The sequence below is a fragment of the Oryctolagus cuniculus genome, chromosome 10 (assembly GCF_051225735.1).
Source record: "Oryctolagus cuniculus isolate XC-2025 breed Fujian yellow rabbit chromosome 10, ASM5122573v1, whole genome shotgun sequence".
NCBI classification, from domain to species: Eukaryota; Metazoa; Chordata; class Mammalia; order Lagomorpha; family Leporidae; genus Oryctolagus; species Oryctolagus cuniculus.
The window spans coordinates 89,095,054-89,122,000 of NC_142876.1; the positions used below are offsets into that span (position 1 = coordinate 89,095,054).

The window sequence follows — 26,947 nt, forward strand, 5'->3', positions numbered from 1 at the left end:
ATAATCCCAAAACTTGAAAGGAAAGATAAACACATTTTAACAAACAAAGGACATAATGCATTTTTCTTAACATTGAAAAATTGGGTAAGATAGTTACAAGGGAAGATTATAATAATAAATCACATACAGTTGTGTATGTGTGTTTAAAGGATGGGTTGTAAACAAATGAAGACTAGCCTAACTTCATAGGAAACACCACTGATGTTAGGTATGCCTGTTCCCAAGTGCTGCTTCTCACATACAAAAAGCTCTGCACATGACCAAATCAATGCAGCAACAGCATTCACAAATTCTCCCCTGAATCTGTCTTCTCCAGTGGGTGTTGGTGGTAGGATAAATAGAACAATTAATTGCTTCCAATTATTGCTCAATAGATATTGACACATAGGAACTGAATCTGTGGCAAATTGCCCTCACTGTATTCTATTCATATTTCTTCATGTCTCTCCAGCTTGTGAAGAACACAAGTTACATAGAAAAATGAACACACCAGAAACAAGATGTCATGTGGCCAAGAAGTTTCTAGAGTGTCTCTCCCCAGTACTACAGACAACAGGGATCAGGACCTTAAATGGACCACATTCTCTCTTACAGACACACACATTCATTTCCACTCATCTGGCCTGAATTCTAAGCTTTCTCTCTGCCTGGACAATCGATACACTCTTTAAGCATTAATGATCACTTTGTCTGAGACACCTCCAGAGCCCTATGTCTGAGTTAACGTTTGCTTCTCCCCACTTTCTAATGCCATTACCTGTTTAACCGTGTCTTTCCCAAGAGCGTGCAAAGGCACTCCACGAGGGCGGCTTCATGCACTCTGCACCTTCCCTTGTGGAGTACCTCTATTAGGCCTTTAATAATGAGGACAAAACAAACCAGCACTGTTTGGAAGAGGCTCTACGCGCTGTGAAAGTGAGGGGAGTGCGGTCAAGAACAACCTTTCAGACTGCGACTTCCTTCCTTCTGGAAGGAAGTGGAGAAGCTCTTTGCCACTCATGGGAGTATACCCCCGAGATCTTCTTTCCAGTGATAAGGAGTACTTTGGGGACTCACCAGTATCCACACTGGGGCCACTCTTCCTGCGATGCACCATGTGATATCTAGACCTAGTAGGGGAGTGAGAACTGGGCCACCTTGTGCAATGCAGTCCTCCTCCTGGGTCTGCTGAGGGCTTGGCCAAACCTTCCTTAAAGTTGCCTATAAAGAAGCTCCTGGGAGACTCCCTTTTTCTTTCCGAGGTGTCAGCCCCACACTGTCGTCCTAATATTCCCTGCCACTACGCAGGCAGTCCCTTCCTGCCAAAACCTATCCTTGCACTTCAAGTTCCATTCTGGTGCCTGCTGTACCAAAGCCTACAGTGAGCAACCACCAAGTATGGTGGGCTGGTGTGATCAGATTACTCAGCGCCATTTCAGCTGATGGAACACCCAAAGAGCAGAAAATGGTGTTCATAGATAAATTTCATTTGCTGCCAAAAACTTAGAAATCAGTGCATATTTTTCCTTATATGCATTTTCATGAATTTTTGAAGACCCTGTACATGAATGGACTTCAAAATTTTTTTTTCATCCAAGGAAATTCATCTTTAAATTCTATTTTCCAGGAACAAAAAAAGAAGGAGAGAGAGAAGGGGTGTGGGAGAGAGGGCGCTCCCATCTGCTAGTTCATTCCCAAAATGTCCCCAACAGCCAGGGTGAGGCCTGGGAGAAGCCAGACGCCAGGAACTCAATCGAGATCTCCTACATGGGTGGCAGGGACTCAACTATTTGACCCATCATCTGATGCTGCCCAAGGTTCACATTAGCAGGAAGCTGGAATTGAGAGCAGAGCGAGATACTGAACTCAGGCCCTCTGATAGGAAATGCAGGTGTCCCAAGTGGCAGCTGACCCAGTAGGCCAAACGTCCACCTCCATGAGCTGCCTGAAGTACCACTGTATATAAGATTCTTCCTAACAAAAGACTGCATTTAATGAGAAATTAACATTGTAAGATACGACTCCCAGAGCTGAAGAAATGAAAGCCATTTCTGATCTGCAACAGAAATCCATATTGATTTTTCCCTTTACACATCTCCATCATCATTTGCAAGCCAGAGCCGCTGTGAAGGGCACAATTATTTATGCCTTTTCAAATTAACAGATCATACAAATCCCTCACAGCACCTTCCTCTGAGAATACTTCTAATTCCAGCCAAAGGTTTTTTCTTTTTTTATTTTTAAACTATTTCAAACGTCCATTCCCTTTTGGAAGGATGATATAAGCCTACTGCTTCCTCTTCCCAATCAAAGCGAAACCCAAGTGGGCATTAGTGTGCTCCCTTTCATGCAGTTTTCCATTTTGCACTGTCACTTTCACGTCTGTATTTGACTCCACCACTTGGCTAACATCTACCAGGCTGACACTTGCCAGGGACAATGAGCTACACACACCTGGTTTCCGGCCCTCCTGAAGCTCAAGACGTCAGGAGATGAGTACATACACACGTAGCGTTATTTCAGACACATTAGGTGCTTTGAGGAAAGACACCTGGGATGATGTGACAGACAGTGATGGGAGTGGCAGGATTTGGGATTTAATAGGATAATTAACAAAAAACTTTATAAGGAGCAAGATCTGAACAGACAGCTGAAGCCTAAGACGGAGATGCCTGTGGTGTAAGCAAGGGACAGACTCTGCAGTAGAGGATCCAGCACAGGCTGGCAGGGGTGACACGCGGGGCCACCTAGGGGAAGAGGAAGGCATCACTTCCCTTCCCTTCTAAGCTCTGGAGGGCGGGCCTGGGCCTGGCTTCGTCAGTGTTCTAATTCTGGGTTAGGAGAGTAGGCAAGCAACATAATCTTGCTGAACAAGTAAGCAGACTTCCTGTCTAGGTAGCTATTTTTTGCAGGTCTCCTCTGACTTCCCAATTAATGAGTAGTGTTAAACGCACATCCCAGGCATCACGGCAAGCCTCCACAAGCCAGCTGATGCGTTCCCACATCCAGAACATTCGTGTTCCCACCCAAATTCATACACTGAAATCCAACACCCGAGCTGAGGCCTTTGTAAGGTCGTTGTCATGAGGATGGAGCCCTCATGAACATGATTTTCTCCTGCGGCCAAGATTAGGTACTGGGAAGAAGCAATGGAGACACTTCCTAAAATTCCTAAAATGAACTCCTCTGTGGGGTATTTTGCTTTACCCTATTTTTTCCACCTGGGTTTTTTTTTTTTTTTTTTTTTTTTTTTCACTGTGACCTGCTGCAATACCGAACAATTATGAGGACAGAACAATTAAACCCAAAGTCTACTTGGTTCCACAACACCCTGACAACTGGTGTTGAGTCCCCCTGAAGGAGGAGGGAGGACGTGTGGTAAGCTCTACAGCGTTCACTCTGTCTAAAGACAATCCTCCCCACAAAGTGGGACGGCATTTTATCACAGCTGTGGGAATGAAGGGGAGATTTATGATGGTTACTAATGCCATTTCTGTCAATGTCTTTGGAATTCTAATTAGATTATTAAAACTTTTGCAAATCATTACACTACATAGGCGCTCCCCACCTCACTGCGACAAGGGTACTTTTGAAATTAGAGGATCCTGATGTCACAGGTAATGATGCATTGCTGATAATAAAGCTGGCAGGGAAACTCCTCCAATAAAAACCAGTTGGAAAAGACAGAACCCATTTATCTTACTTTCTCTCCCAGTATTCTGCCTGAGGATAAGAAGCCTGCTACACAGAGGATCGGCCAAACCTTTGTCCATTCTAATAGCCGCGTGAGCCTTACGCACAGGCTGCGAAGTTTAATAACTGTTCTGTGCACTTATATTTTTCCCCTAAATCAGAGAGGCAAATGAAGAAGTTTTGTAAATGGGAAGAGACTTGAAAAAAGAGTACTTTTAGGACAGAGATGAGACAAATGGTAGGTTCATCACCTAGAAATACTACATCTTAGGGCATCCTGATTGATAACCTATGCATTGAGAGAGGTACCTGAAAAGAAATAAATTGCTTACTGTTAACCCAGTCCCATTTGCAGGTAACAAATGGGCCTGCTCTTTACCCATCAAATAATGGCTCAAACGCCCTTGCTCATCAGTGGATGAGCAATGGGTGTCACCCTCTGTCCTCTGCGAGATAACCTGATTCCTTTAGGTGGAGATCTGAGCCCGTCACATCCCAGCAACAGGAAGTAAATGTGGCTTACTTACCATGATGTACGACGCCCTTCAACCCGTGGATAATAGGATCCAGTGCGGAATTGTCCCTTGGACTGACCTACATGTAAAGGAAACATGATTGGTTAAATCTATCCTGGCATCAGACACAACAGCCTCAGTTTAATCTTCTAAAGATGAGGGGCGAAAAATAGATGTTATCTAGCAAGCTGCTCAGGTCTCACTTACAACTATGGCTCTCACCAAATGCAGGCGATTTATGACATAATAAAATCAAGTGAGGAAGTCTAAATCAAAAGAAAGAAACTTCTCAGAATACATTATAACAGGAACAAAATACCACACTCCTAGCAAAACCCTAAAAAGCAACCACAAGACTTTCCTCTTGCTTTGTTTTATTAAGAGTCGGTCCTGATGGGCTAAGAAGTCATGGAAAGTCATCAGAGGGCAATCCATCACTAACTGCATCTTTCAGCACCTTCTGGTTACTGTGTTTTTCTCTTCTTTTTAGAAAATGTATCAGTGCCCTGCCAGCCTGTACAATTTAGAAGGTTCCCAATCCCCTGTGAGAAATCACACACACTTTAAGCAGCATTTCTAAGAATTACTCAAAGCTAAAGAGGAAGGCAAGAACAGCTCAGAGAGGGTCTCCCGCCCTCATTTCCTCCTGGACTTTTTAACCCTCCCCTCACCCCCACCAAAGTCAAGCCTCTTTGAATTGATCCCATAATTTCCTAATGCTACTGAGCAGAAATTCCCATGCCTGCCTTTTCAAGAAGATTAAAATCCCATGAGCATACTAAAATTACTGTTTTAAGACTCTTTCTTTTAGAGGAAATGATATCCTGAAATGTGCTGCAAAATTGTGCAAAAGTGGACAGCAGGGGGCATGAGTGGGGTATAGATGCAGGAAGAGCAGCCTTGAATCAATCACATATGACCTTGGGTGATGAGTATAGAGAGGGGTCATGTTATCATTTTCTTTACTTTGGTGTTTGTTGAAAATTTCCAAAAACTAAAGTTTTTTTTTTTTTTTTCAAAATTCATGATCTATGATCAGCATAGCTCTGCCTTTCTTCTTTCTCAGGGATAGCATTTACATTTAATCCACTTCTAACATAATGAAGTTGACATATTGACGAACCTCTCAGTGTGTAGCAACACCCAACTTGATGTTTCCAAGTTAATGCAGAAGCTACCCTAGATGGAATTTTAATGAGTCAGAACATCTTCCACGCTCTTTCCCACCTTGGCAAATGCCCCCTGTGGGGCTCCTGGTTTGCTGCTCTTTCTGACAATAATAACCCAGACTTCACATACCGCTCTCCTCCTCTGCCCCAGCATCTCCTGGTGAGAGCAGTGGTTCTAAAGCGAACATGACTGTGTTCTCCCAGGTGAGCAGTGATTACGTCTGGAGACATTGCTTCCTGCAACAACTATGGTTTCTGGGTAAGAAAAGGGAGAAGGGCTACTAGGAAGAGGCCAGAGTAGCTACTAAGCATCTTCAGAAGATACCCCACCCCTCTAACCCCAACTCCCGCTGAACGCATTATCTGCCTGAGTTGTCAGTGGTGTAGAGGTTGAGGCTGAAAAAGCCTGATTAGAAGTTCTAGGAGTTAACAGGAATTGCATCTTCTCATCTGAGGTCCCAAGCTAAGTCTAAATTCGGAACACAGGTACCGTTATATACAGTGTCATGTTTATAGAGTAGTAAAAAGATGTGGAGTTCCATACATCATAAACACTGGGAAGGATGAAAAAAAGGATCACTCAATGGAGACCCAGTTGTACCAGATCACAAAAGTGGAATTTTGGGGGCTGGCATGAATGCACCTCCAAATTGCCTAAGAGGACACTCGAGCCAGGGGTCTCACACAGTGTTTGAAGCATTCAACATTCCTGAAGGCAAACATCCACAGGACACACCAAATTAAAATCCCATTTGCACTGTGGCAAAAAAGAGAATCACAACTCAAGAATGCAAGATAAGAGAACATAACTGGTAAGGGTGTCCAAAGCTCAGAACAGAATAAAATAAGAGTCCAGAGAAATACCTCACATTGGGTTAAAGTTGTAAGCAAAATCTTTCTGACTCAGTGTATGATGCTCGTACCAGGCAAACCACCTATAGTTACCCTAGGATCTCTAGGAGACGGCCAAATAGCCACCTATTCCTCTCATCCTTGTCTCATGCAACTTTGGACTTCAGATTTTTCTACTTTTCTACCAAGTGGATATGCTAATGCCTCTGTCCATCAATACTGTGCTTGTCCACATAACTTGCTTTAGTTACTGGGAAATTAGCGGACGTGATGCAGACAGACTTAACATTGGAATCTTGAATCTACCAAGTGGAGAATCCCAAATTAGCCTTCTCGAAGATGAGAGACCACACACAGCCAGCACAGACAGAGGCAAAGGAGGTCTTTTTACTTACTGCCAATACTGCACAGCCATGTGAGTCTATCTGAGCCCATCAGGCCTCAGGTGAACCACTGGCAGTACACAGGAAGCATCTAAACTGTACCCAACCAGAACTGATCGGCCAACCCACAGAATCATTCAATAGTAAGATGCCTTTCGTTTTAATAATTGAACATCATTTGACCACAATTTAGTGGCTATGAGTGTAGAGACGGAAGATGGGGGATAGTCACTCACAGTAATTGTTTTCTTCACCAATATACTTTGCTTATGGTTTGTCTTAATGGTTTCCCAGTGAGATTCCACATCACAAGACCCAGCATTTGCTGTCCTCCCGATCAGCTCCTGTGGCTCCTCCCAATGACAACGTTTCCCAGCCACGCAGCCCTCTTATCTACAGTTTTGCTTTCTGAGATTTCAGTTACTTGTGGTCAACGACAGCCTGACAATATTACATAGAAAACCCAGAAACAAAGCACTTGTAAGTTTTAAATTGCACCCCAGACTGAGTAGTGTGATGAAATCTTGGGCTGTCCCATCCTGCCCTTCCTGGAAAGTGAATTAATCCTTTGCCCAGTGTGTCTATACTGCATATGCTACCAGCCCTTAGTCATTTATAGCCGTCTCTATTTTCAAATCAACTGCCAAAATGTCATAGTGCTTGCTTCAAGTAGCTCTTACTGAACTGAATAATGGGCCCAAGGTGGAAGAGTAGTGATGCTGGCAATTCTGTTACAGTACATTGTTCTACTACATTACTATTGTTCATCTATTTCTGTGATGAACTGATCAACTCAACTTTATCATATCTATAAAAAAACAATATCAAGGTACTTCAAAAATTTCATGAAAAATGGAATTAAAAGAGAAATTTCTGGAGCTGGCACTGTGGCATAGTGGGGTTAAGCCACTGCCTACACTGCTTGTATCCCATATGAGTACCAGTTTTAGTCCCATCTGCTCCACTTCCCATTTGGCTCTCTGGTAATGTGTTTGAGAAAGCACAGACCATGGCCCAGATGCCCGAGGCCTTGCCACCCAGTGGGAGACCTGGATGAAGCTCCAAGCTGTTGGTTTGGCCTGGCCCAGTCCTGGCCACTGTGGCCGTTTGAGGAGTGAACTAGTAGATGGAAGATCTCTCTTTCTTTGTCTCTTCCTCTTTCTCCTTCTCCTTCCCTCCCCCTCTCCGTCCCCTCTCTGTCTGTTTCTCCTCTCTCTCTCTCTCTCTGTAACCCTAGCTTTCAAATAAGTAAATATTTTTTAATAAAGGGCTATTTGCTTTGGTATTTTCAATTTTGAAATCCCTATCTAGTTTTTTCATAATAACCATTTTCCATGAACTTTTGAAAGACCCCATATATGCATGATAGCAAGTATTTTGTACCAAAAAAAAAAAAAACCTTACTCATTTTTCTCATAACTTTCTGCAACACCTGGTATATAGAGTTCAGTGGTATCCAAGGTTTCGGATACTGAGAGTACTGGAATGTATCCTCTGTGGATAAGGGGGAAAGCCTGTTCTTTGCTCTTCCATCCCAAATGAGAGAAGATGTTTGCAGGGGAAACCTTTAACACACTTAGTTTTGGCTGATGATGTCAAGGTTCCAAAAGCATTCTCCGAATCTTCCACAAGTGACACCCACCAACAATATTTGTGGGCCATGTAAAACGAAGTCAGCACGCAAAGCCAGGTGCCATTTCTGATCATTTGTGATCACAGCATCTCTGTGCTTGAGTCTCAGACCAGGCCTCACCTGAGCCCAAGAGCCTGACTCCAGATTCTAAGCTCTATCATCAATGGAAAGGTGTCTTCTCCACTGTTCACCAGGCCCCAAAGCGCCCCCTGCTGGCTTATGTGGTCGGGGTTGAGAATGTGGGTGCAGAGAAACAGAGAGGAAAACAGCAATCATTGGCTGGCCCAAATAACTTACTAATAACACTGAGATCATTTTCCGGTCTAAGCTTTAGTTCCAAAACTCAGGGTGGAGATTCAAAATAGCAAGGCTCAACCCATACTGAAATAATCCCTTCCACTCACTGTTTCAAAAATTTGCCACTTAAAAAAATCCTTGATATAAGCTAAGCAATTTGGGTAAATTGTAAACATGACAACAGCAAAGAGTGGTGTTTTACTAACCCATGTTCTTGTTCTGTTTCCATTCCAAGGCAGAGGAGGCCAGGGGATGGAGAAAAATAGAATTCTCAACACTTTAAGGGTTTGAGTTCCTTGTCTGTGAGATGGGTATAAAAATCTCCTAATGTTGCTATGAGAATTAAAACTGTCAAGCTTAGAATGTAATACCAATTACAAATGCAGAATCTGTTAGGGAAGGGTAATATTGGGCAAGAAGTTGACCTACACCTAAAACCTCTAAATGAATGTCCAAGAACCGCTTTTCTAGCCATGAGCTTCTTCATGTGTATGGCTCTCAAAGTCATACTTCTTTGAGTTCAAATTTCAAAAGATCCAAATATATGTTTTATTTGACATCTGCTCAATTTTGTAATATGCTGCTCCTTTTAAAGCCACATGAGGAGTTTTCCTGGCACTTGAAATCTGCTTCCTTCCACTTTAAGATCAAAGGAGCTATGCAGTAATATGGAGAAGGCAGCAATTGTACAAATGAGCTTAAAATGGACTAGAAGAAACAGACACCCCTTTCCCTGCAGAGTCGGCGCTCTCATCGCAAAACTTAGCTCCTGGCACTTTCATTTCAGAGCGGCTTCCATGGCATTAGTCATCTTCAAAAGGAGGGCACACAGACACGTTGGAGGCCTCCGAATTAAAGCTCCCCAGCTGTTTTAGATGTAACCAAAGTACACAGAGACACTGGCAATACAGGGAACCCTGACTCGTGGCTTCAGACTAAAGGCCAAGTTCATATGAACACTGATGAAATCTACCCTTCATAATGTCTTCTTCTGAAATACAGGCCCACCATGAAGAGTAAGGAATCATCAAATTAGTATCAAGTTGTCAATCATCTCCAGAGATGTGTTTGTTATCCAGGCTTGCCAGGAGGGCCACTTATTTCTGCTTGAAGCAAAATGAAATGGAGTCAGGGAGGCCCTGTAAGACTGCACGTGCTGGCAGTCCCCTCTCCTGCCCCCTGTGCCATTTGGCCCTTGTCTCGGATCCTAATAATTTTCAATCTATCAAGTCCTGGCCATCTGCTGCATAGGATGGCCAAGATAACCTACTTGCCTTGAATCCGACATCGCCAGCTGCTCCTTTGGTTCCATAAACGTCATACTCAGCCAATATCCTCTGCTGGGAAAAAGGATTTACGGCTGCAGAGGGTGAGTGGTTACACTGTTAACCATGGCTGCAGGGGAAAGTGACGAATAGTGGGACCAGGGACTCTGCACAGGCATCCTAATGGTGGAGATGAGGATCCATCCACTCCCATGGTTAGCAGGTGACTGGGCATCAGCAGCTCGCGTGTCTGGTCAGGACCCGGGTAAGCACTTTCTCATGAGGTCTGACTCTCTTCTTTCACAGCTCTCCCTTAAAGAGCCACAGAGAAGAATGCTGGAGCTTGCTTCATTCCAGCTTCAGCACCCTAGGTCACCATTCACCACAATTTGGCTCCAGTTGCTGCCGAGAAGTTCCTGGCATAAACCATTCGTAAGCTGGCTATTTTCGCACCCTTGCATTTCAGTTCACCCTTACCTGGAGAAAGAACACTAACAAGCTTCCTCTGCTAACAAGCTGAACACCTGTCAATAATGTAGGGAATATATCTATGTCCAAGACAATGATTCAGGCATCAAACTGCGAACTGCTGTGCTGTATGTAAGACATCCTTTCTGTCCAGAGTTTTTCTAGCACTCACAAGCAGCACTTCGCTTCTTGTAGCGCCTATACTCCTAGTTTCTGATATAGAAATTTCTCTTTTCCTTTTTGATATCCCAACATCCTTTTCTTTTTTTTTAAGATTTATTTATTTATTTGAAAGTCAGAGTTATACACAGAGAGGAGAGGCAGAGAGAGAGACGTCTTCCATCCGATATTTCACTCCCCAATGGGCCGCAATGGCCGGAACTGTGCCCATCAGAAGCCAGGAGTCAGGAGCTTCCTCTGGCTCTCCCACGCAGGTGCAGGGGCCCAAGGACTTGGGCCATCTTCTACTGCTTTCCCAGGCCACAGTAGAGAGCTAGACCAGAAGTGGAGCAGTCAGGTCTCGAACCAGTGCCCATATGGGATGCCGGCACTTCAGGCCAGGGTATTAACCCGCTGCGCCAGAGCGTCAGCCCCCCAACATCCTTTTCTAGTCTCGTCTGCTGGCCACCACAACAATCGGACTAAACAAAGCAGAATCAGGGATGCTAGTGCATTTAGAATCCCAAGCTGCCAAGGCAAAGAGTCAGACAGAAAAACAGAGACACAGTTCAGAATGTGGCATGTCAAGAAAAAAGGAATTCGGCAAAGCTGGAGGACTTTTTGTGAAAGGAAGGCTTTTATTCTCCCCATCATCAGCTAATATCAAGTGCGGACTCCTGGTCAGGAGGCAGGCTTTAAATTCAACTTCTCAACTTCCAGAGTCACACATGGAGCCTAAGCTAACAGACATGCAAAACAGAGGCTGCTTACAGGGCCCCCGTTGGAGGGCAAGGCCGTGGCCCCGCATCATCAGTCATTTGCCAGCACTTGCCAGGGACAGACTCCTGGGACTGGCTTCCAGGGGCAGATGAGAAAACCCCTAACTCCTCAGTCACAGGAAGGGATTAATACGAAAAGGAAACACAATTATAAATGCTAATAGGATTCACCCTCTCTGCTTCAGATAGAGCTTCAGAATCGACATGGCTTACTTACTGCTAATTCATACTACGAGCAGAAGCTGGTCAGTTCACAGTTACTCATCTCCAGAGAATTGTGATTCATAGCCACGGAAGGCCAAGGAAGGAAACTAATACGGAGCTCTCGGTCTACTACAATTGACTGTTCTCCGTGCCCTGGTTCCATCTCTCTGGTCCACCAGAATATTTGCCATCCAATCCTCACAATTGGCTTGGAGGAGGCTGTGACTGGAAAAAGCAATCCCACAGGGCAACAGCAAGGCTGGTAGCAAATCTGTACCACTGCAGATCTCGCCAGCAGCAGGCTGGCTCGTTGTCCATGGAGGCAATTTCTCACCTTCATGAGAATCAAACTGGCATGGGCTAGGCACACAGGTCCACTTCCTCTGGCTTTGGACTTGCTTAGCAGCCTATTTCAAACAAAGAAGGGGAGAGAGCAGACAGCCTGGGGCACCTGGCGAATGGTCTTTCCCTGGGGGCCACATTGTGAATTGTGTCTCTTTGTCTTTTTAATGCACTGTGTTTCCAAGCCAAGAAGGTGGTAGGGAAGGCTGCAGAGAAAGTCAAGTTGGACAGTACCGCCTGTCCCACCCCCGGGCAGTCTTCAGTACTGTCATAACCTTGGATTTTTTTAAACAAGGGAAGGAATAAAGTCTGAAATCTGGGGGAGCCCCAGGCAAGAGAAGCTTATGTGTGGCTGAGAGAGACGCTGGGAGTCGGTGTTGCAGTCCTGGGCAGCTCCGACTTTGCCTTGTTAATAATCTGACCATGCTCTCCAAAGCCCCAACAATATCAAAGGCTTAGGGGAGAAAGCAGAGTTGACTGTGTCCACACAGAGCAAGGGACTTCAACCAAAACACATTAGATGTGAACTTTCACCCTTGCTTTTTCATTCCCTCCAAGCAAAAAGCTGCTTGGGGCACTCCACATACAAAAGACTCAGAAACCAGAAAGCACTGTGTGGGGACGGCTTCAAATCCCCACCATGTATGCGGCAAGAGAAAGAGAAGAGACAGGCTTATTGGATCAAAGGGGTTGCCGGATTGATCCTTCTGTTGGAAAAATGCCTCCTTAGGAGCAAGTAAGGACATCAGTTTGTATTATTAGGCATGGGGAAGACTTGGGTAAATACCCTATAGGTGTCATACATAAAACGTTGAGATGACCTGACTTATCTATTCATTGTATAAAGAGGTGACAGGGGAAAATGGCATGGTGCCCCTAGTCCAAATTATAAGCACCCAGCTCTTTAAACTCACTCATTCCTTTGTAATTTCTTCCACTTGAGGGTGGGCTGGAGTGCATTTCTTTCATCCGGTAGAACGAGGCAAAGGCAGAGGGATGTCACGTCCATGATTTTGTTATAAAAGATTCTAACCTCCATCTTCCTGGCAGATATCACTACTGCCTACTGGGCTTGCATTCTTTGGAGAAGTAAGTGGTACGGTCAGAGAAGCCCACGTGACAAGGAATTGAAGGTGGCCTCTGAACTCCACAAAGCCCCCAAGGGACTGGTTTCTGCCAACAGCCTGAGTGAGCCGAGAAATAGATGGCTCCCCTGCTGAGCTTTCAATGAGGCTGCAGCCCTTCCCAAGCCTGTGAGAGGCCTCGAACCAGAGGGTGCAGAGACACTGTAAGAGGACCAGCGCATGTGGTTTCAAGCTCATCAGTGGGTGCTGTTTAAAGCTAAGTTTGCAGGAAGTTGTTACAAAGCAATAGCGGCTAGATCCTGGGCCATTTCAAAACAGATCGCAGATGCAACTGATCAGAGCACAGTGCTCACCCCTCACAGAGCTGAGAGTCAGGCTCGGGAAAACATTCACACATCCCTATCCTCCCTGGACTGCTGCACCAGCATCAAATGGCCATTTCCAGCCCTCTGAAGCAGCTCTTGTCCCTGTCCGAGCTCAGCTATGTTGTACCACAGGCTCTAGAGTTTGCCAGGAAGGAAAACTCCATGCAGGAAAACTTGATTAAAAATAATATTAATAATAATAAGCAGACCCCAAATAAGTTAAGCATCGCTGATGAATTCTGGGACGAAGAGTTTGCAGCAGCTCTTAGGCTGAAAGAAACACAGGAAAACAATCCATTGCAGTCCACTGCAGCACTGAGAGCAAGAGGCCTTCATGATCACGGATGTCCCCAGGCAAGGTGCAGGGCGTAACACAGTGGCCTGAGACGCTGCGGTTTCAGATTCACAGCGTGCAAGTTACCCCCAAATGACGCGCACTGCCAACGCTTTTCTAACAGGGAGTATTTCCACTCTACTTCCTTTGAAGTGCTGAATGATTGCTCCCATAATGTGCTCTCTAGAGATTGATTAAGTATCAATTCCCTCTTCTAAGCAATACCTCAGAGGCTAGTCCCTATGCCAACCATGCTTGCCTGTAGGGTTGCTCCTGTAAGACTACCTAAAGCTCCCTGTCACTATTCCTTGAAACAAACCTGTTAACTCCTTAAACATCGCACTTTATCCAGGCACAAAGCAGTGCAAACTGCTTTAAGGCATCTACCATTAAAATGGCCAGAATATCTGCTTTAAGAGTCTTAGTTAAGCAATGTTTGGGGTGTGTGTGTGTGTGAATACATATACATTAAGCAAACAAACACCTCTACAGCCACTAATGATCGGGACTCCTTTCAAGGCAAGAGGAGTCTAAAGAAAGTTCAGCCCTGTCTCACAGAGGAGACACAGATTAATGCCAACTCAACAGTCTGCCTTTGTATTTAAAATGCACCTGAACTGAACAGAGGATAAAGTGAGGTCGCAATGAGAAAAGAAGAAAACTTTCCCAGCAGGCCTTGACTGGCAGAACAGGCCAATTTTTGCAGAACCACGTGGAAAACCAGACTGTCTGTTCCCAGCAATCATTGCCTCTCTGGCCAAGTCTCTCTCCTCTGAGAAAATAACGGAATTTCTTCACAGAGCATGCAGTCTACTTCTTTAGCAACAGTGTGGAGGTGCTTTCAATTCTTCTAGCAGTTCAGTTGAAAAAACTGGTAAGGAGGGGGCAGACATAGGTAACAATCAGCCAAGAAGAGGCTGATTTTGCATCAACTGCCACCGGGAATAACCTGGGATCCACTGACTCCTTACTAGACAACGCAGATGGATACCCTGTGATGCAATGTGAACAGGCAGTGAGATTAGGACACAGCTACCTCGGTATACGAGGGTGCTTAAAAGTCCACGGAAGGGGCCGACAGGGTGGCACAGCGGGTTAAGATGCTGCCTGTGATGCCGGCATCCCAGATGAGTCCTGGTTCAATTTCTGGCTGCTCCGCTTCTGATCCAGCTCCCTGCTACTGTGCCTGGGAAGGCAGCAGAAAATGGCCCAAGAAATTCAGGCCCCCAGTACCCATGTGGGAGACCTGGTTGAAGCTCATGGTTTCGGCCTGGCCCAGCCTTGGCCGTTGTGGCCACATGGGGAGTGAACCAGCAGATCGAAGACCTCTCCCTCTGTCTCTTCTTTCTCTCTGCAACTCTGCTTTTCAAATAAATAAATAAATAAATAAATACTTTTTAAAAAGTTAATGGAAGATGGAATTAAATAATATATTTTGGTGCAAAAACTTTTGAATATATGCCTATGAGGAGTCTTTAACAAGTTCAGGGAAATGTATATTATGAAAAAATTATGCCTGCATTTCAAATTTGTTTTGCATCAAAATAAACCTATCTCTTAATTAATTCTGTTTTCTATGAATGTTTTTAAAAAAAGATTTACTTATTTGAAAGTCAGAGTTATATAGGGAGAGAGGGAGGTGGAGGAGGGGAGGGGGAGAGGGAGAGGGAGAGGGGGAGAGGGGGAAGGAGAAGGGGAAGATAGAGAGAGAACTTCCATTCACTGCTTTACTCACAAATGCCTGCAATGGTTCAGGCTGGCCCAAACCAGAAACTGGATCTGGACCCAAGAACTCAATCCAGGTCTCCCAAGCGGGTGGCAAGAGCACAATGCCTTGGGCCAATGCTGCCTCCCAAGATCTGACTGGCAGGAAGCTGGAGGCAGGAGCCAGAGTCAGGGATTGGGCGAGAGTGCCTGAAGCACTGGGCTTGAAGCCGGCCCCTTGGTGAACCTCGTAAAGCGCCTCCTACTTGGAGCAGTTTGCTGCAGCCAGGCCTCTGCCCCTGCCCTCCCTGCTGACTACAGCGCTCTTCTCTCACTCTTTGCTGCAGGGGCAACCGGGCTGCTGAGTGGCCTGGAGGAAGTCCAGGCTGTGGGGGCCTTGGAGCTTAAGCAGGTCAGAGGTCCTTGGCCCCTCCAGTCCTCTCCCGTTCCTGTAACCCATCCGTCCTCAGACCGCTCAGCTCCCTCCTGCCTCAGCACCTACTTAGAACAGACCAGAAGATGCTTACTTGAAGGAGGGCTTTGGTTTGGTTTTCTGAAATGATTGAAAAGTGGACTGCAATTTGGAGGGAAGGGCAAAATCAAAAAAAGAAAAAATAATTTTTTTTAAAAAAATCACGATAGTATTAACCTTCCAGTCTTGGTCTTTTTCTGGATCAGAATTTGCTTTTAACTGATCTTCAAAGTCATATTGTCACAGCCCCAATCACAGTCCCCTGGCTGATAGAGTGTGACAGATGTCAGCAAACTATGGTCCTGGGAGCGAGTCCCACCCACTGCCTGCTGTTGGAAATAAAGTTGTAGCCAAGTTTATTCAATTAAATATCATCTGTAACTGCTTTTGTGCTAAAACAACAGGACCGAGCAGTTGGGACTGAGGCCTCACAGGCTACAGTGAGCCTGGCCCTTTATAGCAAACTTTTGCCAATCCCAGTTTTAGGCAAATATGTCACTTAACCCCTAAACCTCAGTTCCTCAATCTCTAAAATGGACTTACTAATAGTACCTCCTTCTTGGGCTGCTGACTTAGTCAAGTGAGATAATCCCCAGCAAACAGCCTAGTGGCAAGCACATATAAAGACTTCCATAAAAATACCTAACTTTGGGGAAAGCCTTTGGTGCAGTGTGGACACCACATGGGTTGCCTACATCCCACATCAGAGTGTGGAATTTGAATCCCAGCTCTGCTCCCAATTCCAGCTTCATGCTAACGCGTACCCTGGGAAGGCAGCAGGTGATAACTCAAGTACTAAGGGTTTCTACCACCCACGTGGGAGACCTGGTCTAAGTTCCTAGCTCCTGCCTTTGGCTTGTCCTAGCCCAGCTAATGTGGGCATTTGGAGAATGTACCAGCAGATGGATGATCCCTCTCTTTGTGTCTCTCTCTTTCTCTCGGCATTTCAAATAACATGAAAATAAATAAAAAGTAATGGAACCATAAAGTTATTTTTTAAAAGCTTCTTTATGCAATATTAATTATATTAGTATCAGTGTGAATCTCTAACCATTTAACAGCCATGCATCTATTCATCAATTCATTCAAGAACTCACACATTCAAAAAATGCTATCTAAGCACCTAGTAAGTTCCAACAGTTGCACTAAGATATATCTTGCTACCAATATAACTACGAAATGAGCAAAAACAAAAAGAACAACAGAAAGTGGAACATTTCTCTCCATCAGGTCTCAAAGTCTGTGTGTTACGTAACAGTGATAAAAGTATTAGGAGATACAGCATTAGTGCTATGTCAGCAAAAGTATGAGTGTGCTTTGATGCAGATTCACTGGGACAGGGAGCCTGGTGTTTGTCCCACAGTTAGTCTTCAAAACTCTTTGGGGAAATGTCAGATGATCGTTTCATAGGGTTCAACAACCAAGCAGGTGCCCTGATGATGGTGCAGAAATCGCCTCAGTTTTATGAGATGATGAACCACATCTATCCGGAAACATCACAGCAAAATCTCAGAAAATCCAGAAAGCGCTTATCAAAGGTGTGGTATTATTCAGACCTTGGTATCACACAGTCATGAATCAAAAAGACCAGGAGTGCACAAGGTACACGAGAGGGGTCTTAGAATGCCAACGTTGCCAAATGCAACCCTGTTCCCTGAGGCACCGTGCAAGGGTTCCATTGCTACAGCAGTATAGAGACTAAGCCGCCGGAGAGCAGCTTCTCAACCAACCTGGAGGAGGCCCTTTAAGTTCCCAATCTTTATTTTTCTAATTCCAGATAATGCCTTTATAAAGTGTATTGCATGCTCCATTGCCTTCTTGAACATAATTTAAACTTCTGAAAATGATTAAGATGGTCCTTGAGAATAATAATTGGGTGACCAGATTGTAATAAAGCAAAAGTCTCCGAGTGAAGCTCCCACGCTGAGTAGCACAGAAGGAAAGGACAAGCAGGACCCCTGGAGAGCGCTCGGTGAGTGCAGCGCATGCGCTTCAGTGCATGGACGTAGCAACCTGTGCACTGCCTCCTCTGTGCCTTCAAAGTTGTTTTTAAAGTATTGCCCATCAAAGGACTGGAACAGCCATTTTTCAAAACAGGAAATTCAAATGGCCAACAGACACATGAAAAATAAATGCTCAGGATTCACTAACCACCAGAGAAATGCAAATCCAAACCACAATGAGGTTTCACCTCACCCTAGTTAGAGTGGCCCTCATACAGAAATTCACAAACAATAAGTGCTCACCAGGATGTAGGGAAAACGGTACCCTACTCCACTGCTGGTGGGAATGTAAACTGGTGCAGCCACTGTGGAAGACAGTATGGAGATAACTCAGAAATCTGAACATAGACCTACCATATGACCCAGCCATGCCACTCCTGGGAATTTACCCAAGGGAAATGAAATCAGCATATCAAAGAGTGGTCTATACCCTCATGTTTATTGTAGCTCAAATCACAATAGCTAAGATATGGAATCAACACAGATGTCCATCAATTGAAGACTGGATAAAAAAAATTATGGTATATAGACACTATGGAATACTACACAGTGGTAAAAAAAATGAAATCCCATCTTTTGCAACAAAATAGATGCAACTGGAAACCATTATACTTAGTGAAATAAGCCAGACCCCCAAAAGTCAAATACCATATGCTTTCCCTGACCTGTGATAAGTAATAGAGTACCAAAAAGGTACTGTATACAAGTGAAATTGACATTTTGAGATTCGATGATTTTTCATAGCCTTTGTCTTGACTGTTGAGGAACAACAGTGTTTTCTTCTTCACACTATTTGTTGAACCCTACACTAACCCCACTTAGTGTAGGGTTAATCATATGACTATAAAGTTAAATTAAAAATAGGTCTTCTTAAAAATTATGAATGGGAATAGGAGAGGGAGGAGGAAGAAGAGTGGGAGCATGGGCGGGAGGGATAATAAGGAGGAAAGCATCACTATGTTCCTGAACCTACTGGAAGGCAGTAGTGGCAGCTCAGGAATCTGGGTCCCTGCCACGCATGTGGGAAGCGTGGACTGAGTTTCTGGCTTTTGGCTCCAGCCTGGCCTATCCTGACAAGGAGTCAATCAGTGGGTTGGAACATGCTCTTTCTCCTTCTCTCTTGCTCTCTCAAATTAAACAGAAATTTAAAAAGCATAACAAAAACCAACAGCTCTAAGACAAAGAGGTCTCTAGTTGTACAGACATTGAGGCTCTAGATGAGATGTGTATTGCGATCTTTTATTCTAAATTTTAATTGAGATATAACTTAAAACAGTCAACTACACAAAGGGTTAAGTCTACGCTGGATGCATTTTCACATTAGTGCAGAGCTACACAACGTCAGCCAGATGAAGACAAACATCTGCAGGACCCCGGAGGCTCCCTTACCACCAATGCTCTGGGCAATGGCCTCTCTGTAGATATTAATGGACTCACACATCAGTCTCCTGATTCAGCTGCTTTTACTCGTTGTTGTGTTGTTGTTGTCTATGAGATTTACCTATTGTTCCATGTAGCAGTAGTTCATTTTATATTGCTTTAGAGAACTGCATCATGTGAAAATATCATGATTGAGCTATCCAATGATTTGCCATATTCATAGAAAATTCTCCTTCTTTCTGTTGTATATACTATCACCTACTTAATGCAGTTTATGGAAAGGTTTTTATCCAGTGAATCACATCACAGCGGGGTGTACTGCTTCAGTACAGGAGGCGACACAGCAACAATATTGAACTTCAACTCTATTTAGATGGCACACCAAAGGCCTGCCTAGGACTAGGATAGATTTGCAACCTGTCTCATAATCATGGCAGTCAGCAGACCACCATGGGCATTTGCAAAGACTTAGTTAGGCCAAACTTTAGCTTGGGCCCTTGCTAAGTAGCTGGCTTTGGGTAACACACTTAATGTCCTTGTCACTTTATCCCATCAACTTTGAAATTAAGGCAGCTTCAACAATAGCCTCTAACAGCTGTCATGAGAATGGATATCACAATCCATTTATTGAATGAGCACCCAAACACTGACTGTGGGTGTACCCGGAGAAGTTGCCTTCAATAGATGGAGAGCCTGATTGGCTAATTAAAAATATCATAGTAAGCTTATTTTTTGAACAACCGTCCTTAGATTCTCTGCCATCGTTAGAATGTGCCTGGGATCAACTAATATCAGGCCTGGCATAGTTACACTCTATAATCTTTGTTGGTAGTCATAGATAATGAAGAGAAATTAATAATACTGACTTCAAGCAGACATATAAATGACATATTAATTCTCTTCTTTGGGTTTAGCTTTCAGTAGAGAGCAAACATGAATTTCATGGTTTTTCTTCTTGTATCAATCACTTTCCACAGAGTGGTGATCTACTTGCTTACATCTTCAGAGTCTTGAAAATCTGTTGCTATATGCTACATAACCAGATTTCAGATGGGAGTCTACACCAAAGATACACTTTAAAAAAAAAAAGATTTATTTATTTATTTGAAAGGCAGAGTTACAGACAGAGAGGGAGAGATGGAGAGAGGCAAGAAAGAGATCTTCTATCTGCTGGTTCACTCCTCAAATGGCTGCAACAACCAGGGCTGGGCCAGGCTGAAGCCAGGAGCAAGGCGCTTCATCTGCGTCTTCTGCATGGGGGCAGGGACCTAAGCACCTGGGCCATCTTCCACTGCTTTCCCAGGCCACAGTAGAGAGCTGAATTGGAAATGGAGCAGCCAGGACTTGAACCAGTGTCTATATGGGATGCCGGTGCTGCAGATGACAGCTTAACCTGCTATGCCACAATGCTGGCCCTGATAAATACACTTTTTAATCTCCCCAGGGTATGGGGGATTTTTTTTTTTCCTGGTGTGATTCCCAGTCATCTACGTTGCTATTGAGAAGATAAACTAATAGGAAGGTTATCTGTGAATTTTAGATACTCTGTGCAGCATCTCTCGTGAAACCTGAGGGAGATTAAAATTCCATCTTGATTGGGAATCAGGCCACCAGGGAACAGAATAATCATGAGGCAGGATGATAAGAGGGGAAACGAATGCGATGAAGGCCTGAAAAATCTATATTTTCCTAATGCCCTGGAAATCTATAAGCTTTGATTGTGCCTGTGGACAACTGGGACAAGTTGAATCCCACGTTAGCAAAACAGTACCCACGAATACTAGCCCCAGAGTGTAAATTACCACCTTTATTTTGTGTTTAAAAAAATAGTGACTTTTACAACTGACTTACTATGTTTAGAGGTCAACATTCTTTATTCTGTTTCTTACTTTTAAGCATACCGATGTTAAGTACTCTGGCTAACACAACGAGAAAAGTCAAAGAATGAGATTTAATAATTAGCACAAGAACCTCCAGTTAAAATAACCACCACCCCAAGTCTAAAATGCAAAATGTTAAAGAGGAAATGATGGCTTGGGTATTGGCATATTTGTTCAGGCAGTATCATGCACAATAGCCTTTCAAAATTAAATCTGGACATATTCTTGAAGCTAGGAAATATGTGTGGAACGACTTCTGTAAAGAAACAAACCCCAGAGGTTGGGGGAGGGATGTAGCAATTTAACACAGCGGTTAAGACCACCGCATCCCACGGCGGGAATGCCTGGGTTCCAAAGCCAGCTCTCCAGCTCCTCAGCCCAGCTTCTTGCTAAGGCAGACCCTGAGAGCAGCAGCCCATTCATGTAATTGGGTTCCCGCCACCCACCTGGGAGACTCAAATTGAGTTCCCAGTTCTGTGGCCATTTGGGAAGTAAACCAGCAAGGCTCTGTTTCTCCTTTTGCCTTTAAATATTTTTTTTCCAAATTTTAATGTAGGTATAAGGAAAAAAATCTGAAACCACTCCAAAAACACCCATTAACAGCTAACTAGTTAAATAAATCATGGTGTCACCTTTCAGCGATACTACAAAATGGTTTGAAAAAGAAAAGGAAAATCTGTATTTACCAACAAGAAGACACAGCAATGGAATATTGGTAGGGTCAAAACCAGCTTATAGTATATTGTCATCCTACTTAGGTACCTTGTGTTTACAAATCCATTGAAAACCTATGACAGCAAACAGAGCACATATCCCAGCAGATGGGATCAAGGGCATTCCAATTCCCTCTTTTCCTTAAAGGACCCTCCTCTTGCTTAAAATCTATATGAATGAGATTCTTTTGAGACATAGAATAAAGTTATTTGCATTATGAAAAACCCTTGTATTCCAATGCTGATATATTTTATACAAGGGTATTTCAAAGGGTTCATGGAAGTGTGCCTACAAAAAAGCCACGCACAGATTTCAAAATTTTATTCCACCAAGATAAGCTGATCTTTGAATTCCATTTTCCACAAAGCTTTGGAGGTAGCCTTCTATATTAGTGTAGGTATATTTGTGCAAGTATCAAATTTGATACACACATTTTGTGATTTTTGACTTGTATAGTTGGTTGGTCTACTTATATAAAACACACAAATAGTAAGTAAATAAATAGCATCTGGACAAGCCCAACGCAGGGTTCTGAACCGTGCTGCCTTGGTTCACAGCTGGAGGTTGTGTTTCTGACACCATCATTGGTTGTAAAACCAGAGGTTCAGAGGTATCTCCACATTCCCGCACAACTGCTTCTCCTCTCAGGTGGAGCAGGATGGAGAAAGAAGATGTCAACCCTGAAGACCTCAGTCAACTTCAGAAGAGCCCAGGCCTCACGCTGGCCTGGGCAGGAAAGACAAGGAAATGTTTCCCTAAGTTCAGGAAGCTGTCTTCCCCAAGGGGCCCCGAGGGAAGTCAGCTCTCAGATCAGAATCAGGACTGTGCTCCCTGTGAACTGTGATGCCTGCGTGGCTCCACGCTCAGCAGGCTTTCAGGCGATGTGGGTAAGACCAGAGGAAACACAACCCATAGTGACCTCAGGAAAGTCACAGCCAAGTGGTCAAGCGTGGACATCTGACACCAGTCAGGAGGAGGGATCTGAGGTGTGTGTTGCTGCGTTTATTTCTTACGACTAAGGACCCCTATTCAGAGACATGGGTACATATGTGTACATCTCAGGGGCACACACACAGACACACATGTCTTAGGGACATGGTAATATTTCTACTTTAAACTAGTAATAATTACAAACTGCTTCATTTCACCAGCAAGAGCTCTGCAAACCTAGCATCAATGATGTCACTTACTGTCTCTATAACACCCAGGCAGGACTGCCCCCAGTGCTGGCAGCACTCCACTCTTTGTCAAAGTATTAACAGTCAACACCTACTAGGAGCTGAGTGTTTCATATTCATTACTTTACTTTGCCCACATTAATGCCTTGGGGTAAGAATTATTTTCTTATAGCAGCTCTGGAAATGGAGGCTTCAAGAGTACAAGAGGTTAGGAGCTGACACTGTGGTGTAGAGGGTTAAGCCACGGCCTGCACCGCCGGAATCCCATATAGGTGCTGGTTCAAGTTCCAGCTGCTCCACTTCCAAACCAGCTCCCTGCTAATGTGCCTGGGAAAGACGTGAAAGACGGCCTACGGTCCTTGGGTCCCTGCACCCACGTGGGAGATCTGGAAGAAGCTCTTGGCTCCTGGCTTCAGTCTGGCCCAGTCCCAGTCATTGTAGCCATTTGAGGAGTGTAGCAGTGGATGAACGATCTCTCTCGCTCTCTCTCTCTCTCTCTCTCTCTCTGTAATTCTGCCTTTGACATAAATAAATCACTCTTACAAAAAAAGACTGTACGAGGTTTACCAAATGGTAGGACTCAAACCTAGGGCCATGGTCTTTCTGGTAAAATTTTGCCTTGGAGGCACTGTTTTCCTTTCATACCCATGACCTTTTATCTAAGCCTTCAAATCCCTGAGCAGGGACCATCAAAAATTTCTTAGAAAATCATGGAGAATCATTCATGTACATGCATGCATACCCATGTACCAACACGCACACAGGCAGCCACAGCCCTTACAGAAGGGAAGGGCTTGGAGGACAAAGATGCCAAACCAAATGTCAGATTGCCTCGTCAGTATACAACAAGTCGTATTTCTGAGACAACAAGTTGTTAAGGGGAAAAAAGAACCCAAGGAGAATATTTCACGAACACTACATTAGGAAAACCACAGGTCCCTTTCCTTTGGGACTTATCAGAGAGCCTTTATTACGCCAAACCACACGGTCACACTCTAAGAGTAAGACTAGACCAGAGAGCACTTTGCAGGACATGATACAGGTCAAGCATCTTCCAGGAGTGGCGCCTCCCAAAGCATGTTTGGGGAAAGACCGTTCTAGTGAATTCCAGAGAACCACCTTCGGCAAGAGTTCAGAGCTCCAAAAGCACAGCCCGTCAAGGTGATTGAACGTCTCTACCAGAACTGTACGGACAAGGGAACACAATTCTACTCGAGGGACTCACTAGAACAATTCCAGGATGATAACATCTTAAATATTATTCTGTATAGTGTCCATGCAGGAAGAGACACTCCCCAAATGTGGCTCCAAGAATTCTTCCTGTATAAAGGTTCCCAAACCAGAATCACATCCCATGAGGCCCTACACTCTCTAATCCAGCAGCATTCCACAGAGCACTCCTTCTGCATCCTGTGTAGCTGGCTCCCAATAATTTATACAGTCAAAGGGATGCTTCCTAGAGCCCCAAAGTATGCATATTCAGAAACCACTTCCAAGATCCAGTTTCATCAAGTATTTATTGTCACTGATTACAGAGGACGTATCAGTTTACAGCCATGGCAATCCCTACCAGCAAGTATTGTGTATGTACAGAAAATGAAAAAACAATTGAAAAGACAAATGAAAGCCCATGCACTTAGAAATGTGAACAGATTGCACCGAACAGAATATGAGTGTTCTGTAGCATTACTTAGTCTAGAAATATGAAGCAATACAAATGCTAATGGGACCGTATGCTGCCTTGCAAACTATTGCATTGTTGGTTAACTTTTCACACACACACACACACACATAGGTCCTGTCTCCCTGACAAACTTGCAAGGCAGGGTTTGACTATCATTCCTTTTTTTAGCATCTACTCCAGTGCCAAGCATGCAGACGCTGCTGAATAAATCTCTGCTGAGTGGATAAATGCCTGCATATTACGGAGGCATAAAAGGGTATTTACTTATTTTGTACTCAATGCAGTCATGCTGGTGAGAATATTCAGCACCTGATTATGGAACGTCTGATGTAATCTACACGAAAATAAAATCAGTTATCGAGCATGTTAAAGAAAGTAGAATGTGGGTCACAAATTGGTAGTTTACTGGTGATTAATTCTTTTCCAAAGCTGGCTTCTCTCTTATCCCTTTCCCTTTCACTTAGGGTCTCATCGGGAGACAGCAACCACACCAGTAATTTGAACAGGGAAAATGTAACATAAAGAATTTCTAGCAAGTAAAAGGTGGTTCACTAACAAAAAGGCAACAAAGAGAGGCTCTACAGGGTAGCAAAACAGCGAACACAAAAAGCAGTAAGTATGTCTAGAATAGACAGATCATGAGTACGGAAGAAACTGAGAAAGGATCTTCCCGTAGGGCACATATTCAGGCTTTCGGAGAGGGCATGGATGTCATAGGAACACACAACCCACGGCAAGGAGATTGCCTGGTTCGAGAATCCACAGTATGGCCCACTCGGTAGTAAAGAAATTTGCTGGATCAAGAGTTGGTCCAAACATATACAGAAAAACGGTTTGCTGAACTGTGGATAACTGCTAAGAATGTACGTGTGTGGAGAAAGTGAGAAAGAGCAGCCCACCACTCCGGGAGGAAACGTTGAAGATGCAGGTTGCACCTGCTGTGAGAGCTGCTGAGAGAACAGCCATTGGTTCTCCCCGTTGCTGGTCAACCCTGCTGTGTGAGGGAAACGCACACAGTGTAGTGCTCCCCAGCGCCCTCTATTGTCACAGCCTGCCACTGCACCAGATGCCTTCGGAAAAAAGAGTTTGCTGCAGGCTCACCTAGCTGGACTGAGAAAGGTGAATACGAAGGGCTAATAAATAACTATCTGGCATACTTTCCATTAGAGAGACTGAGTGAGAAGGCAGAGATTTCCCTTGATTTATCATAACCAGCTATCAAGCATTCCATAAGGCACTGATTAGAGACTGTTTTTTCTCTCTGTAACAGAATGAGAAAATACTAAGCCCAAGTTGCTGCTTAACAATTCCTAACGAATTAATAAAGAAACAAATAAATAAATAAATGCCTTTTGTGTTTTATCGTGCACCATGAAGCTGAAAGGAATATCATTATGCAGACACCAGAATATATGTATTTTGCATATCTTCTAAGATCAGTTTAAAAAAAACTTTTACTATGTTATGTATATGAGTCAAAATTCAATTCATAAGGGAAAAAAACAGTGAGGTCTTAATCTATTTTATAGCTGGTGTTTACAACAGAAATAAACATTTCTTGGAGTAACAGGCTATTGTCTGGGACTCTGAAACATTTTGGTTGAGTTATAAAAAGCTACCTTCCTCAGGTTATGGTTCATAACATTATTTCACATACACTTTTCTATGTTACAGATTAGAGCTCATTTTTTAATGAAAACTAGGGGATACAAAAAGCTCAAGCTAGCGACAGGCATTGGGCACACTGGGTTAAGACACCACTTGGGTGCCCCCTATACTGGAGTCCTTGGCTCTGAGTCCTGACTGCTCCTGACCCAGCTTCCCATTGATGCACTTCCTGGGGAGCAGCACATGACCCAAGTGCTCAAGCCCCTGCCGCTCACAGTGGGGACCTGAATGGAGTTCCTGGTTCCTGGCTTCAGCCTGGCCCAGCACCTGCTGCCGCAGGCATCTGGGTGAGTGAACTAGAGGAGGAAAGACCTCTGTCTCTTTCAAATATATTAAAATAAATTAAAAATTTTAAACAGAGTCATTCTAAAAAAGTTCAGCTTAAATTAGAAGGTGATTAATCATTTCTTAGAAGTCTGCTTCATTGTATGACTGATTTATGATACGTATCTCTGGAACAGTTGGCTCCCATGGTGCCTCTAAGAATCTGATTCTATTGACAAAAATTTGATAGAGATATAATCCATCACAGGCATGCCAACTGTGAAAGTGAGATATAACCAACCATATGTCTGTATTTTCTATTTCTACAGCTAACAGTCTCACATTTCTCTTGTTCTCAGTCTTAATTGGAACACCTTGAACACCTTTTGAACAGGTGAGAGAGATTCTGGTTCAACCTAGGAAATTAAGTTCTTCATGATGGGAGTGGCATGACATTCAATGTCTAGTGAAGGTAATC

General features: G+C 44.0%; 1 protein-coding gene across 5 annotated transcripts in view; it reads right to left on the reverse strand.

Annotated features, from left to right (window-relative positions):
- PTPRG (protein tyrosine phosphatase receptor type G) overlaps positions 1 to 26,947 on the reverse strand; it is a 778,020-nt gene that overhangs the window by 169,039 nt on the left and 582,034 nt on the right. For all 5 annotated transcript variants that reach the window (XM_051852247.3, XM_008260863.5, XM_008260864.5 and 2 more), the window contains exon 6: positions 4,200 to 4,266. In XM_051852247.3, coding sequence (XP_051708207.1) covers positions 4,200 to 4,266 — 67 coding nt within the window. The remainder of the gene's footprint in view (positions 1 to 4,199; positions 4,267 to 26,947) is intronic.